The sequence below is a fragment of the Paramisgurnus dabryanus genome, chromosome 1 (genome assembly GCF_030506205.2).
Source record: "Paramisgurnus dabryanus chromosome 1, PD_genome_1.1, whole genome shotgun sequence".
In the NCBI taxonomy this organism is placed as follows: domain Eukaryota; kingdom Metazoa; phylum Chordata; class Actinopteri; order Cypriniformes; family Cobitidae; genus Paramisgurnus; species Paramisgurnus dabryanus.
Window position 1 is genome coordinate 34494312 of NC_133337.1, and position 18321 is coordinate 34512632.

Below are 18321 nucleotides of genomic sequence, written 5' to 3' on the forward strand. Positions count from 1 at the left end.
TATAATATATAATTGCATATTTGTATAATTGTAGTTTGTGTTGCTGTCAAAATAAAATTTTAAATGAAAACAATAATAGCATATTTCTATTCTCACACATACTATAGTTGTGTGTGATTTTGTTGTTTTTTAACTAAAGAGGGCACCACTGTAGAAGTTTTGCCAGCAGCGGCCCTGCTCTGAAGTTTGACTTTTTGCACCATTACAATATTTATAGGCAACTAGTCATCATATCTTCCTCTCTATGGAACACATGTTAATGCTCAGTAGTACACATATGTGGTTCTTTAATGCAGTGGTTATCAAACCTTTTTTTTTCGCGCCTCCCTTGAGTGGATTCCTTCACGACCCCTCAAAGAAAATGTATGACATAAACATTCTAAAACTTACAATTTGAATTAAACAAAACATATTAAATTATACAATGTATTGCTTTTGTTTAGTAGCCTTATTTTTTGAGGTTTAATTACACAGAATTTATAATAAAGTAATGTATTTCATAAAATATTATAAAACTGGGGCCCCTGGCACCATCTCGCGGCCCCCAGTTTGAGAACCACTGCTTTAATGAATTTGTTCGCATTGTATTGAAATGCATTCATTTTTAATGGGCATGTACCGTATGTGGTTGAAACAGATAGTCTAGTGCAGGGGTAGGCAACATGGAGTGCCGATGTCTTGCAGTGTTTAGCTCCAGGTCTAAACAAGCAGACCTGAACAAACTAATAAAGGTCTATAAAGTCACCTGAAACTACAGGTAGCCAAGGTTTTATAAGGGTTGGAGCTAAAATCTGCAGGACATCGGCACTCCAGGACTGATGTTGCGCACCCCTGGCCCTAGTGCATCCCAAATTGTTTAACATTAACATTTTTAATATAACACTATAGTTATTATGGCCTTTAGAAACATGTTTTAGAGGAGATAGGGTAGTGCACAAAAGGCCCCTGTGGTGCGGCCTAGGCTTTTTTCCGTAATGACATTTTTTCCTTACATTACTTTTACTTTTATACTTTAAGTAGTTTTGAAACCAGTACTTTTTCACTTTTACTTGAGTAAAAAGCTTGAGTTGATACTTCAACTTCTACAAAAGTCTTTTTTAACCCTAGTATCTATACTTCTACTTGAGTAATGAATATGAATACTTTTGACACCACTGGTCTTGACGTCGGATCAACGTTGGATCTTGACGTCGGATCAACGTCGGAATTTGACATCAAATCAACTTCAGATTTTTGACATCAAATCAATGCCAGATTTTGACGTCGGATCAACCTTGGGTCCTGACAATGGAACAACCTCTGGTCTTAACGTCAGATCAACATTGCATTTTGACGTTGGATCAACGTTGGGTCTTGACATCAGATCAAAGTTGGATTTTGACCTCGAATCATGGTCAGATTTTGACGTTGGATGAATAATAAATGTCGACGTCGCATCAACGTTGGGTCTTGACGTCAGATCAACGTTGGATCAGCGTTGGGTCTTGACGTCGAATCAACGTCAGATTTTGACATCTGATCAACATTGGATTTTGACGTCTGATCAACCTTGGGTCTTAACCTCGGAACAACCTCTGGTCTTGACGTCAGATCAAAGTTGGATTTTGACCTCGAATCATGGTCAGATTTTGACGTCGGATGAACATTAAATGTTGACGTCGCATCAACGTTGGAATTTGACGTCTTTCAATGTTGGATTTTCATGTCAAGCCAAATTTTGGTCTTGACATCAAGCCAACTTTGATCAGATGTCAAGACCCAACAGTGACCTGACGTCAATACAAAGCGTTGTTCTGATGACATGGAAAGACAATGTGGATGACGATGATGCCAAAGGTAATCATTAACAATGGCCTTTACTTTAAGTAAGTGATAATGATACAGTATTAACGTAGCTAACACTGCTGTATACCCAGTTAAGCTAGCATTCTGTCTGGGTGGGAGTTTAACGTAAACATGCACACCTGATATGAGGCGTGTCTAAAGTATGTGTAAACAGGCAGGACAAAAAACGGATATGGTCAAAAGTTGAAATCTATGCATTAAGACTTGAAGTGTAAATGCAGCCTATTTGACATGATAAAGCTGACCTAACAGGAAAACAAAAAAGCCTAAAACAAAATTAAAATATTTAAAGTCATAGTTCACCCAAATACTGTCCTCATTTACTCACCCTCAAGCTGTTCCAGACCTGTATAAATTTGTTCTGCTGAAAACAAATTAAGGTATTTGGGTAGATATGGGCCACCATTGACTTTCATAGTAGATAAAAATAACTCTATGAAAGTCAATGGTGACCTAGATGTGTTTGGTTACAGTTTTTTTTTAAATATCTTCATTTGCGTTTACAAGCTACGTTTGTTTCAACATTTTGCTGTTTGTATAAAAAACTCAGGATTTCGGTCTCGCTTTCCAGCAATTTTTAACACCCTAACAGAAAAACAAAAAAGGCAAAAAATTATCTAATTTACAGGGATAGTTCTCCTAAAAATCTTAATTCTGTCATCATTTACCTGCCCTCAAGTTGTTCCAGACCTGTATACATTTCTTTGTTCTGCTAAATTAAAGATATGTAGGTAAATCTGGGGCACCATTGACTTTCATAGTATATAAAAATAACACTATGAAAGTCAATTGTGCCCGAGATCTGTTTGATTACAAACATTTTTATTTAAAATATCTTCATTTGTGTTTAGCAGAACAAAGAAATTGATATCGGTTTGGAACAACTTGAGGGCGAGTAAATGATGACAATTTTCATTTTTAGGTGAACTATCCCTTTAAGACACAAAAAAAGTTTCAATATTTTTGCATAAAAAAGTGCTGAATGCATAAAAATGCGTTGTTAAAAAGGCAAAACAACACAAATTAAATATTCTGAAACATGTTTTGATGTTATAAAATTATTACTTTTCAGTAAAAAGCCTTTATTATATCATGGCTACATACTAAAAGTTAAAAGAACTTGGGTACAAAGAATACTAATTTCAAATGCTCTGGTTGCAGTCTGGTTTAAAGTAAAAATAACTTTTGAGTTATTTTTGTTGGTGTATCGATTATCTCCTATGCAATGGAGTAAAATAATAAGCTTGTGTTTATGCCTGGACCACTTTCTGCCCCATCCGTAGCGATACCAAATCCCTTATTTTACCTCCCCCCGAGATCTTTGAACTTCGCTATATCGTCTACTGTTAAACTGAACCATGGATGTCTTATGCATCCCAGCGTCCCACCTCAGCCCTGCCTGCTGCAGGCCAGCAGTACACACAGGGATTTGTGGCACATGTTGTGTGTGTGTGTTTGGGGGGCTTCTGCCGTGGAATCAAGGGAACAAAAGGTGCAGTGGAGTGAGAGATTGAAGGAGGAAGCACAAGCAAACGTGCGGGAAGGGGAACAGAGGGGGCACAAAGCTCCTGGGCTAACGCCTCCCGCCTGATAGCCTTATCTGATTCTGCTCCAGCGGCTGATGGCTTTTTTCCACCCTGAGCTTTTGCAGCGCACAGGTTGGGCCCTTTGGTGTGAAGCCTAGCAGAAAATGTTAATCAAGAGAAAAAGAGGTGGAGAGAGAGACGGGGAGATTGCAGGAACAGTACTTCTCTCCTAATCTGCAGTGGGACTGACGGCAATTCAGTGGTGGAATAATAAGGGACGTGTGACGGGGCGATGAGAGCCGGGCACCCATATTTGCGGGTTTGCCCTTTTGTTGCTCTCTTTCTGATAGAGTCACTCATTTAAGAGGGTCTGATGGCCTCCACCCCATATCAAACTATCCAAAAAGCCGAAGACGCCACAGAAAACCGCAGTCACATCCCATTTAACACACAGTCTTCAGGGAGGAACCCTACAGCTGTTTCAACCGCAACGCAATGATTGCCGTTCATTCACGTCTGTAGCCAATGAATAATGTATGATCATTTTTGCTCTTGTCCGAATGAGGTATTGTTCCCGTCTTTCAAAGTGTTAAGGTTTCAGTTTTGCGCTAAGCTCTAGGCAGGTCCGGTCCTGAGCGTTTGTTTGTGTAATTGATTTTACATGCTATTATTTTTGCTTGACTTTTTTTTCTTGCATATTCGCGCTCAAAAACACATTATTGTCCTTACACAGAGACTCATTGTGTTTGTTTGTGCTCCATATTTAATCCCATAGCTTTGTTTATGTTTGTCATTCAGAAAGACTCCCTCAAATAGTTCATTAACAAGGTCAGACGAGCCTGTGACCTCTTTTACATACAGTGCATACTGTAGGTCAATGCATGACAGTTATTAAAAAAAAGGTTTTGTGTTTTAAAGGGATAGTTCGCCCAAAAATGAAAATTCTGTCATCATTTATTCACCCTCATGTTGTTGTAAAACTGTATATGTTTCTTTCTTTATTCTGTTGAACACAAAAGAAGATATTTTGATAAGTGTATCTGTGATTTCTACTATGGAAGTCAATAGGAGCCATCACCTGTGTGGTCACCATCATTTATCAAAATATCGTCTTTTAGGTTCAATAGAATAAGGTAACTCGTACACTATAAAAAATATTTGTTGGTTCAACAAAGTAAGTTACATGGTCGCCTTTAAATTTTCAACTTGATTTCATTCAACTTAAATATTAGCTGATTAAAAAAGTTGTGTGAAAATTTCTAAAATTTCTAAGTTGAATGAACTCAACATTTTAAGACAACCTGGTAACTTTTTTAAGGTGAGGCAACTTTTTTACAGTTTACAGGTTTAATTTTTTTGTGAGCTGTCCCTTTAAGTCTTCATTTTGTCTCATATTTGCGTGTTTGCGCTTTTGTTGCTCTCTTTATGATAGAGTCACTCTTTTAAGAGGGTCTGATGGCCGTTTTGAGATTTGAGTTCATTCAACTTAAATATTAGCTGATTAAAAAAGTTTTGTGAAAATTTCTTATATTTCTAAGTTGAATGAACTAAAAATTTTAAAGCAACCTGAGAACTTTTTTAAGGTGAGGCAACTTTTTTTACAGTTTACAGGTTTAATTTTTTTGTGAGCTGTCCCTTTAAGTCTTCATTTTGTCTCATATTTGCGCGTTTGCGCTTTTGTTGCTCTCTTTATGATCCAGTCACTCTTTTAAGAGGGTCTGATGGCCGTTTTGAGATTTGAGTTCATTCAACTTAAATATTAGCTGATTAAAAAAGTTGTATGAAATTTCTAATATTTCTAAGTTGAATGAACTCAAAATTTTAAGGCAACCTGGTAACTTTTTTAAGGTGAGCCAACTTTTTTACAGTTTACAGGTTAAATTTTTTTGTGAGCTGTCCCTTTAAATCTTCATTTTGTCTCATATTTGCGCGTTTGCGCTTTTGTTGCTCTCTTTATGATAGAGTCACTCTTTTAAGAGGGTCTGATGGCCGTTTTGAGATTTGAGTTCATTCAACTTAAATATTAGCTTATTAAAAAATTTGTATGAAAATGTGTAATATTTCTAAGTTAAATGAACTCAAAATTTTAAGGCAACCTGGTAACTTTTTTAAGGTGAGCAAACTTTTTTACTGTTTACAGGTTAAATTTTTTTGTGAGCTGTCCCTTTAAGTCTTCATTTTGTCTCATATTTGCGCGTTTGCGCTTTTGTTGCTCTCTTTATGATAGTCACTCTTTTAAGAGGGTCTGATGGCCGTTTTGAGATTTGAGTTCATTCAACTGAAATATTAGATGATTAAAAAAGTTGTATGAAAATTTATAATATTTCTTAGTTGAATGAACTCTGAATTTTTAAGGCAACCATGTAACAAAATTTTTTAAGTTAAGCCAACTTTTTTACAGTTTACAGGTTTAATTTTTTTTAAGTGAACTGTCTCTTTAAGTCTTCATTTTGGACTTCATTTACTCACCCTCATGTTGTGCCAACCCATATAATTTAACAGAAATAACCCTTATAATATTCGGCTGACTGAATTCAGTACAATGGCAGTAATTATGACTCATGTTAACACTTAAATAAAGTACTCAAGAGGGTCAGCAAGAAAGTATGTATTACTCACTGATCATTTCCCAACAAGGTTTAAGGAAAAACATTGAATTTGTCATACAATAACATCATGTTGGACATAATTGCTTTGGCAATTAACTTGGAGGTAATTCACTTGGAATATAAGTTAAGGAATACCAAATGATTGGATATTTTAACAATAGGGGTTTTCAAACTGGAGTCTGAGGAGGTTCTAGGGGGTCCCCCCAAAAAATCTGATTATTTATTTATGTTTATACATCCAGCTTTACTCCAAGTGTAGCCAATTATATATTTGTTATACATAAAATATATAGATTGCTATAGACGGTTTCAGCAGTAACAACATAAACAAGCAGCTGTCGTGGTCCGCACGTAACTTCCGGTAAACTCTGCTAAGAATAAAAAACAACAAAGTTCTTTAAACGTAGTTTATTTATATAACAAGCAAAAAAACAACACATATATTACCTAGGACACCAAAACATTTGTTATTTTCGACAAGGCATTTGTTCAAGAGATCAGTTTAGCAACTAGTCAGACCATTAAAAAAAACGAAACCGGATCGCCTATATTACATAAAATAAAAGGTTAATAATATTTGGAGGTCCCTTGGCATCATAAAGTTTGAAAACCCCTGATTTACACTACTGTTCAAAAGTTTAGGTCCACTTAACCGAAATTTTTGTATGATTTTCTTTATTCCGTTGAACATAAAATAAGATATTTTGATAAATGATGTTAAAGAGCACCTATTGTCCGATTCACGTTTTTACATTCCCTCTGGTGTGTAAGTGTTTATTAGTACATGTCCACGATATGCGTTAAAAGGTACAAACCCCAAAGTAAACAATGAGTTATCGTCTCCAACGTAAATCTCTTTTCTTGGACTACAATAAACACACGGATTGTAAGCAACGGTTTACTTCCTGGGATTGGTGATGTAGACAAGACCGACATTATCATAATTCCTCCTGCTTCGGACTCACAGCCTGTAAAAGTTAACTCCTGTTAGCATTGCATTGTGAGCGAATCTTTCAAACATGGTAAGGGGCGTCACATTTCCTGCTGATGTCAGAGGTATTTAGGCCAATCACAATGTACAGATTAGCTGGCCAATCAGAGCTTTTCAAATCCGTGCGTTTCAAAAAGAGAGTGAAATCTGGAGTTACAAAAATGTTTTATACGTGGAAAATAATGTGTTTTTTAACCATAAACCATGCAAACACGCTGTATTATACCAAATACACAAAAAAACTTGTTTTTTAGCAATGAAATAGGTGCACTTTAAGCACATAGTTGATGGTACCCACTTACTTCCATAGTAGGAAAATCAAATACTATGGAAGCAAACGGGTACCATCAACTGTGAGCTTAACATCATTTATCTAAAAAACTTATTTTGTGTTTAACAAAATAAAAAACTCCTACATGTTCAAAACAACAAGAGGATGGGTAAATAATGGGTGAACTGTCCCTTTAAGCCAATAATCTGCACTGTGCAAAACCGTTAATGTTTCAAATGTCTTTTGCATTGCACAGCTGTAAATAAACTAAACTCTCTTTTAATTTTGATACATAAATATTGTAAAATAGATCAATCATAAATGAAGTTGCAAGTGGACCTTAAATGTCTATCTACTTTTGGCCATAGGAAGGCAGCTACAGCAGCTGGAAAAAGTATTTATCCCATACCACACACTTTCTAGTCTCTTTGTTTGCCACGTGCTGGACTCTATGGTGCAAACTCAACTGACAAATAACAAACGCATGCCGTCCAACTCTCTGCTGTGCTCCTTGATTATTTCAAATTTGGCACTGTACTTTTAGTCCCTTTGAACAAGTGCAGGGGGCAAATTTTGGCAGACCTCTCGAGCGAGCTTTGTTGTTGGCCGCCGGACACGTGGCCCCGCCCCTTCACTTCCCTCGAAAAGGAGGGGAGGCTAAAACAAACAAAGACACACGCAGGACCCACGCTCCTCCTGCTGGCTGTGTGCCATGTACTTTCACCAACACACACACACACACACACACACACACGTATATACACAAACAAGCACACCACAATCCCTTACAAACCACTGTACCCTGATCTCCAGCGATAACTTCACAAAGGCTAAATCATCTGTTATAACTTATCTCCAGCGATAACCCCACAATGGCCAAATCATCTGGCATTGTAGTCGCAGTTCTCCTTGACATTGTCCCTTTATTAGGGGCATTGTGGAAGGGCCCTCTCTGTTTGGACGCCGTATAATAGAGTCTTTGACAGATTCACTTTTTTCCCTCTCGCTGTGAGCTTTGAAAACAGCGAGCATATTCCACGCTTCGTGCTTATCAATAGCGGGACTGTTTGTTTGCCTAGTCACTCTGAGCTAATGGTAAATAGACATAGCTACTCCATCCCTTAAGACTGTGCAAATAGGCAGCACATAAAAGCACTGTACCCATAGACACACACACACACACACACACACACACAGGTACATGTGTACGCACACGCTCGCATTCGCACACACACTTTCTGCTTGAGCTTTTTGAAAAAGCCATTCATCAATGTGAAAACAACAGCATAGACAAGCCAGCTACGTATTCAGCCTCCTACACAACCTGTACGCTAACCGCTAGCAAACTCTAAGTGGAATCAACACGTGTGTGTGTGTGTGTGTGTGTGTTGGGGTGTGGTCGTCTCAGGTCCACCAGGTGTTCCTCATCAACGCAGACATTTATCACAGATCTCCACTCTCTCCTAGTGACCAGAGGAAATAGATAAGGACTATGTTGGGTATTGCATACTACCATACTACTCTTCTGAAGTATGCAAATGACTCAACGACGACTACAATTTTCGAAATGTGTAGTATTTACAGTATAGAACGGGCCAGCTAAAAACTAATATAGCTTATATACCCTTAAATGCTGGGTTGTTTTGACATATGGTTGGGTAAAATATCTTCACTGTTTTCCAAGTAAATTAAACATATTATTTTAAGTTGACCTGTGAATAGTTGACATAACTTATAAAAACAAGTTAAAGTACACTCTTAATATTTACTTAAACAATGAAGAAAATATCACTTAATATTTTGTGTTTTGGACCAATGCTTAAAAAGTTTAGTTCATTTAAAATCCATTCAACTAAAACATTTAAGTAAACTGAACTTAAAATGATTAGAAAATGTTGTAAGGAATACTCATAATCCTTTGCACCTGAATTTTATATTTTCAGATTTTTCACAGAATAAAAACTGGTAAGAACTTTAAATATTTGTTAATAAAATGTCATAAAGGTCTAAGCTCTTATATTATTGATGTTGTAAATGATAGTTTTGTGAAGTCACCGTTCAGGTGATCAGTGTTGACTTACATGAACCCTGTTCAGCACATTTTATTATATTTCTGGAGAATCACGTTTATTTAATGATTGACTTATAGTCGGTCATGAATTTTGTGTTATAATACCATTTATAACCCCAAAAGTAATATAAAAGGAATAAAAAAAAATCCTGAACAATTGATACACAAATAAATGACATATTAAATCAAATTAAAATTAAGTTTACTGAACTTTGTCAAACTTCGTAACTAATACTTTTTAGTGAAGACTACTAATGGCAAATTGATTTGTCTGCTACACCAACTAAAGGTTCTATGTTAATACAACTTAACCTGTTTATTTTCACCCTGTGTTAAAACTAAAATGATTTTTTCGCAAATTTCTAGTAATGTCAACAAATTTTGGTTAAGACTGTAGCGTTAAAATATATGTTGATTTGACAAAATGCTGCATTTTTGTACAGTGTATAAACCCAACCGATGTCCATATTTGACCTAACCATATTTGAAAACAACCTAACATACTATATAGGTTACATGGTTTTGTCCATATTTTACCCAACCACGGGTTAAAAAAACCTAGTATTTCTTAGACAGTTTGGGAGTCAAGTCAAGAGTTTTCAAACTGTTTGATGGCAGTGACCCCCACAAATGATGAACGTTAAGCGAGAGACCCCTTTCCTAAAATATATATCCATATTTACACTGTAAAACGTTGGTTCAACTTAATAAGTTACTTCAATTCGTAACACCTAAAAATTTAAATTTAATCAACTTAAAATTTACACTTAAAGTGAAACTAAAGTGAAATTTTAAATTGAATAAACAAAATTTTTTGTTGTTGTTACCAATTTATTTATTTTTTAAGCTGATTCAACTTTTCACAGCATAGTACATGTGATTTTATAAAGAATTTTTTTACAAACTTAAATAATTGGCTACACATAGACTTTTCACAATTTTTGCTTTGTCTTTTTTCTCTTGAACTTTTCTGGGGACCCCTTGAAACCTTCTTGGGAACCCCTGGAGGCCCAGGTTATCGCAAAATAAACCCACACAGGTGATCAGGAGCCTGATGCGAAGCGTGTAATAACAATCCATTTTAGCCATTGTGTGGAAGCATCCTAAACTATCCCACAATGCAATGCGCTTGTCTTGACCCACCATTTTAGTAGGCAAGTGCAACAAAGTAATATTACTATCATTTCTACTATCAATATAACTTTTATTTTGTTTTTACCCAGCATTTAGTCGAAAAGGGACGAGCTCAGCTATTGTGTTAAATTGATAAAACTTTTTTATATTTGACACAACAATGGGTTATAACAACCCAGCATAGGTTAAACTTTAACCTCAAAAAATAACCCAGCCATTTTAAGGTTTAGAGCATGAATGAGTAGTTCAAAAGTCACAACCTTGTCCCAGAGAAAACCAAGTATACTGATAAAAAGTATACCTAGAATACATAGCTTTGGATCAAACTAAATTTATAAATGTAATGTAATGCATTATAATAAACATATAGTAAAGTATGCAATACAATATTCAATTCAGAACACAGCAAAGCATGCTTAAACAAACATTTAGTATAGGTTGTAGTACATACAGCACACATCCAACCAATCGGTGCAGGTAGGGGCCAAAAAAAGGAAAGCACAAAGCCAAAAGGACAGAGACAGGAGCAGAAGAAAACCTAAAGAGCAAAGAATGTCCAAATCCAGACCAATTTTGGGACACTTGTTATTTGTGCATTGATTTTGTGTTCTGTATTGACAGAGGGGGTACAAATTATGTCCAATTAGAGCTTTTGGGTTCCTAATGAGGAGGAGCTACACTCACAAGTGTCTGAGAGGCCTCACATATTCATACATACAATTTATGGTGACCGTTTGCCTCAATTCAGATCTTACAGGAATAATTGCTACCAAAGCAAGTGGTCCTTAAAGGGATAGTTCACCCAAAAATAAAAATTCTGTCACCATTTACTCACCCTGAGGTTAGTGGGTGGGCTTACAATTATTTATCAAAAAATCTTCTTTTGTATTTGTGCAAATTCATTTGTTAGTAGAAACCAAATTATGAAGATCATGTTGCCCTCATCCATGAAAATATATATTTTTTAAATACAAATGATATAATTCAAGGTAACTTGTCTTCTCTATTCATCCTCTTGCTTTCTAATTCAAAATCCTCTCACACAACACACACACAACACTTTTCCCTGATGTGAACGGCAGCTGCTTGCGTCCTCCTCTTGTATTTGATTTGAAGCTAAAGGGACCTGTCCAATCAGGTCTATTCACAAAACATCTCTGCATTCAGACAAAAGCCCCTCAGCCCCGTGACCTCCCACGACCCTGCTGGGGCTCCACCCCTTCACCTTGACCTTCAGTACACACCCTCTCTCTCCTCAGCACTCCAACCGCTCATCCAATCATCAAAAAGTGCCGCAGCCGGCAAATTGGGACCATCGGCGTGGACCGGCACTCGAAAGCGCAGCTAATTAAAAAATCAAGTGCGACGCTACTGGTTCAAAACTAAACAAGAGATGGTGGCCAGACTGGAGTGTGTACACAGTGTCAAATTACATTTAGCGTTCGGATGGCGTAAGCAGTTTTGTTGTTCTCAAAATGAAAATGATGGCCTGCTGAAAGGATCTTATCAATCAACACGGTTGAAATTACACAGAGGTGGTTTTGATGGCATTGTTCATTCGCACAGACCTTAGCATGTGATGCTGGTGTGCTGTTGTAGCCGCCCTCTTAGCTAGTTGACCAAGCTGGTTAAAGGGATAGTTTATCCAAAAATGAAAATTATCATATGATTATCTCACTCGATGAATATGATTATCTTTTGTATAGTTATATTAGAAAATGTCCTGGCTGTTCCAAGCTTTATAATGGTAGCAAATGGTGCTTATGATTTGAAGCCCAAAAAGTTCATCTATCCTTCACATACGTAATCCACATGGCTTCAGGGGGTTAATAAAAGGCCTTCTAAATTGATGCTACTTTGTAGAAAAATATCAATATTTAAAACTTTACTAACTAAAATAACTAGCTTCCGGTAGCGACCAACGCGCGTTCATGAGAGAGTGCGTTTCCAACGTATAAAGTAGGATGTAACATACGAGACATGTGGCGTAGTGGCGAACGTGAAAACGCAGAGAGCAAAAAAAAAACACCAGTCCCATTTTAAGCCTAGATAAAATCTGCAGTATAGCTATAACAACTCACTTTTCACAGATATCCTGATTGGCGTTTTGTTTTGCTTTCTGCGCTTCCACGTTCCTCACTACGCCACTACGTGTCGTACACTGAAAATGAGTCTTAAAGTCCATGTTTTTGAAAATGATACGGTCATTGTTCCTTTTGTTAACTATAAAAACGTAACGTTGTGATGTCATGCTCATACATATTGTGTTCGAACATGGTGTTGCCAACTTACACTGTAAAAATGTTTTTTACGGAATTTTACCATTTTATTTTACAGATTTTCCAAGTTTTTTTGAAATACAGTTAAAAATTGTAAAATTACATGAAAAACACGTAAATGTGCATATGTAAAATACAGAAAAAATACAGTATTTTTGTATCACAGACAATTTCTGTAATTTATTGTGCATGTTATTTTACGGTATTTTAAGGACCCCAGCTGCTGGACTTTTATTGTTTTTTACTAAATATGTTTTACAGTGTACTGGCATGCGTAACACAAGTTGTTTTGAGTTGTTCTGTGTAAATGGGAACAGTTTAAACAACGTTAAAACGCGAAAAACACAAAGGAGAAACTTTTTCATTTTTAGTACATTGTTGTTGTGTAAATGCACACTCAATGAAGCCCCCTTATCTATGAAAATCTGTGTCATTCTCTCCAAATCAGAGGTTTTCAAATTTTTGATGGCAGAAAGCCCCACATATGATGAAACTTTAGCGAGTGACCATTTTCCTAAAATATATATCCATTTATCCATATTCTGTACAGATTGCTTTCATCGGATGTACGTGCGTTGTCGGGGTTATGCGTCTGGTCGGAAATTAACTTCCGGCCTCTATGGTTTTAAAGGTGAAGTACCTGATTTTAGAAAAACACTTTGGAAAAGGGAGTCAGGATGAGTACCAAAACACACTTGTAGCCAATCAGCAGTAAGGGGCGTGTCTACTACCTGACATCGTTAACTGGGTTGCGTATGTGTGGAGCCGGTCTCAAAAGAAGGTCCAGATTTTATTGGGGTAGGGGTGTGTTTGTTTAGGTGATTTTTAATATCAACATTGGCTTTCAGAGATCATGCACCCACGGCCTTTAATGATCTGGCTTGTGGCTAAACTGAACTCTGGAACAAATACCTCATCAAAAATAACAAATATTTTGGTTACCTAAAGATGAGGGGAGACGGCGATCATGGATCACCACTATGTGAATGGAGGTTTGTCAGCCGATCTGTAGTTAACATTGAATATATTAATTTTACACAGTAACGTTAGCTCAGTTTTGATACACTTTATCTATGATTCGCACTAAGCTAAAGTACTTGTTGTTTTTTTTGCTTGTTATCAGAAAAAATTAACTACTCTGTTGTTATTGATTATTTGCGAAAGTCATTTGTTTATGTTGTTACTGCTGAAACGGTGTATAAAGAGTCATTTAACTTTTCTCTTTCGATTTTTTTGGGGATACCTTAGAACCTTTGGGGGACTGCCGGGGGTCCCCAGACCCTAGTTTAAATAAGTGATATTTTTAGTAGGGTCATTTTACAAATTCAGAACAGTATTCATAAGGTCAAGTATACTTACAGTCTTCAAACTTGGAGCAAGGGCTCTGATGATCGGGCTGTGCTGGGTCTTTTCCATCCTGCAGTTTGGAGAAAATCTCAAGGGCTTTATTCTTCAACTCCTTGCTCTTCTTGCTCTCTTTCTTCCTCTTCTTCTTCTCTCGGAGTCTGTTGGACCTGTTCATATGGACTTCCACTTCAGCATGGTTCCTGCTCCCTGAACGTTTCTGCTCCTGTGCAGTTTCCTCCTTAGCAGAATTTTCTTTATGGAGGACACAGTAAGTGTTAATCAATATACAGTTCACACTTTTTTAAAATCACTCACTTAAAGGAATAGTCCATTTTCTTAAAAGAAAAATCCAGATAATTTACTCACCACCATGTCATCCAAAATGTTGATGTCTTTCTTTGTTCAGTCGAGAAGAAATTATGTTTTTTGAGGAAAACATTGCAGGATTTTTCTCATTTTAATGGACTTTAATAGAGCCCAACATTTAATACTTAACTCAACACTTAACAGTTTTTTTCAACAGAGTTTCAAAAGACTATAAACAATCCCAAACGAGGCATAAGGGTCTTATCTAGCAAAACGATTGTCATCACAAGAAAAATAACAAATATACACTTTTAAAGCACAACTTCTCGTCTAAATCCGGTCCAGCGCGACCTAACGTAAATGCGTAGTGACGTAGGGAGGTCACGTGTTACATATATAAAACGCACATTTGCAGACCATTGTAAACAATAAACTGACACAAAGACATTAATTAGTATCAGTTGACATACAACAACGTCGGAACGGTCCTCTTTCTCAACACTTGTAAACACTGGGGCGGAGTTTCGCGTTCGTCCTCTGTGACCTCTTGACGTATTGCGTGGGGTCACGTTTGGCGCATCACGACCGGATTTAAATGAGAAGTTGTGCTTTGAAAGTGTATATTTGTTATTTTTCTTGTCAAAAATGACAATCGTTTTGCTAGATAAGACCCTTATGCCTCGTTTGGGATCGTTTAGAGTCCTTTGAAACTCCGTTGAAAAAAACTGTTAAGTGTTGAGTTAAGTATTAAATGTTGGGCTCTATTAAAGTCCATTAAAATGAGAAAAATCAAGCAAAAAACATAATTTCTTCTCGACTGAACAAAGAAAGACATCAACATTTTGGATGACATGGTGGTGAGTAAATTATCTGGATTTTTCTTTTAAGAAAATGGAATATTCCTTTAAGATAAATATAAATTATGTCATTGAGAGAGCAACCAGGAAAAACGGATCTTGGGCCCTATGATCAGATGGCTCCGGCCCTGAGGAGATGATCACCACCCATACTTTCAGACAGGTCCTATAAATTATAGCAATGCCCCTTAAATAATTAATAATTACTTATAAGTTTAAATACAAAATGTTTAAAAAACCTTTGGTCTTTTTGGGAAACTATACTTGGCGTTTTTGTAAGTCGGATACAAATGGGCCAATATTCTCAAACGGTCCCCTTAACTCTTCCTTTCAAAATCCACTCATTCCTGTTCCTTCCTTTTTTGCACTTCATAATCACATTTTCCTCAAAGATGCCATTTAAAAAGCAAAATGCTCTCTTGAGAGTCCTGGAGGTCTGTTAATTTTCCAGCACTCCCAAATTAGAAGCATTCATTAGAACTCATTGAGAAGTCCTCACAAAGCGCTTCCTGCGTTTAGAGGCACAAAGAGTGAGATCGATTAGCACCCAACCTGTGGGGGTTTCTGGATTGTGTGTTCTTCACCATTTAAATTTAAAACACTGGACTGTGATGTGGCTTTGTGCTACAGTGTAAATGAAAATAGGCCTTTTATTCTGTTTAACACAACAGCACGTGAATTCCAGGGGTCGGTTTGTTAATGACTGTCCTTGAATGGCATACCCTTATGAAAATTAACCACGGTTTATTACAATAAAAATAGGTTGCTACTGTAAAAATAAACCATGGTTACCACAAAAGAGACCATGGTTTTGCTCTAGCAACTATATTAAATCATCACTTGATTAAATATTTCCTTGTCCAATTGACTGAAGGAAAGCAAATATCTAAATTTATACTGCATTAAAAAGAAATGTCTCTCTGCAATAGGTGTGTGGCCATCTAAAGACATTATGATGTAATTACTTATCAAGATTATGTACACAGCTATGTTCAGGTATCAGATAAAAGAGAGATCATCATTCTGATTGTATAACTGTGTTGTAGCCTTGCACACTGTGTGGTAGCTTGTCTCTGCATACGCACCAATTATTCACCTTGACAGACGTCAATGCATCATTTTGCATTTAATGGTTAACGGCGGCCATATTTTACAGTTTTGCAGAACAGTAAATGAGACGTGAAAATGGACAGTTAAGCAGTTGCTCGGCTTTGAAAAGAGGCCACGAGAAATCTGTGATTTGTTTTATGCAACGTGAGGACACTAACAAAAGGGCACTTTGCATAAATCCCACAAGGGCGAATGGGTTCACGTAGTTTATGATTCATAGTTTATGATCCATACATCATTTGGTCTTGCGATCTAGTTTTTTAAGCAAGCAGACTGTTGCAGACCAGATCTAATGTTGAAAAGTTTTTTTATATTCATGTAAATTTATTTATCAGCCAATCACATAAGCCGTTTGTTGTTTTTAAAAAGAAATATGCTGGCAAGTCTCCGCTTGTGAGATGTCTGGTTGTACAATTCAATCCCTACGCTTATTTCTTTAAAGGAATAAAATGAAGGTACAGATTAAATTGGAAGAGCTCGGATATAAAAGCCGCTAAACACCAAGAAGTGGATTTGTTTTAGAAGTCAAGGTTTTTGCCAAGAAATTGCATGCACTTAAAGGGTTTTTGCAGAAAAATACATTTTGGTAACACTTTACTTGAAAAGATGTTCATAAGACTGACATGACACATTCATAATCATGACATGACACGTGCATTGAACATGAGGGATATTTTATGCAAGTTTATGACATCTGTCATTAAGTGTCATTTGTTCAAATGTGTCGTTTTTAATGCAAAGATGACATTGTTTGAGATGTCTTTGTTATAACAACTTGACATAAACCAATACTTCATAACTTGTCATGACAACTTGACTAGATAACTGACCACTTTTTTACCAGTGATACAAGTTAAATTTGTCATTAAAATGTCATTAAGTGTTAATACTCTGTCTTATAGTTTTATAACAGCATCATGAATATTTTTCTTGACCTCAACTACAGTGGTACAAATATAATTTGTCATTAAAATGAAGTGTTAATACTCTGTCAAATAGTTTTATAACAACATCATGAATATTCTTCAGTTCATAATGTTTTTTAAGTTTCCTACATGTTTTTTACAAATAAAATCAATCCTTTAATAATAATAATAATAATAATAATTAAAATGTATAAAATTATATTTTATTGCATTTGGAGACCGATTCACCCAAAATTAAAGAAAAACACTACAATAATGGGTTAATTCAAGCAGAGTTTGGTCCATATCGCTGCAAAAACAGTTAATAACATTAAATTAATTGGTTTTGTTAGGTTTTTTTTCTATGTCAGAAAATTTCAGAACCCTCTGTGTGAGGATGAACAAGTTAGTTGTCCGTTTTTTATGTATTGTGCACATACATTAAATTAAGTATAATATTTTGACGTGTCTGTTGCATTTTGTTAAGGTTGTTTAAAATTATTTAACATAGTATTAACCCATAAAGCTAGGTAGTTTCTTAAGTTTAATAATTATTCTGCTATGTCATGTTTATGACAGATTTATGACAAGTTATGATGTATTGGTTTATGTCAAGTTGTCAAAGACAATTCAAACAATTTCATCTTTGCATTAAAAATGACATAATTGAACGAATGACACTTAATGACAGTTTTCATAAATGTGCATAAAATCATGCTCATGTCATGATTATGAAGGTGTCATGTCGGTCTTATGAACACCCCTTTAAGTAAAGTGTTACAGACATTTATTTTTTTTAAATAAGACTAATAATCTTTTATTGGCATTAAAGTGAAATTGATGAACCTAAACATAAGAGCCTGATAAAAATGCTCATTTAGAAAAAAAACATGTCAGATGCACTTAAGAGTTTTTTTTGTTGTTGATCTGAACTCTTCATATATTTCCTAAAAGTGGACTTTTTTTTTTAAATAATTACCATCTCCAGACCCTGACCGTTGCGTGAAATCAAGTTTCACAGGGTAATTTGTGAACCTAACTAATTCCATTCAGCGTGGCCTATCTCTCCC

The 18321-nt window shown here is 36.0% G+C and overlaps 1 protein-coding gene across 2 annotated transcripts in view; it reads right to left on the bottom strand.

The window, feature by feature from the left end:
* Positions 1-18321, bottom strand: part of LOC135749828 (uncharacterized) — a 98442-nt gene that overhangs the window by 16465 nt on the left and 63656 nt on the right. For both annotated transcript variants that reach the window (XM_073816138.1, XM_073816143.1), the window contains exon 11: positions 14086-14325. In XM_073816138.1, the coding sequence (XP_073672239.1) occupies positions 14086-14325 (240 nt within the window). The remainder of the gene's footprint in view (positions 1-14085; positions 14326-18321) is intronic.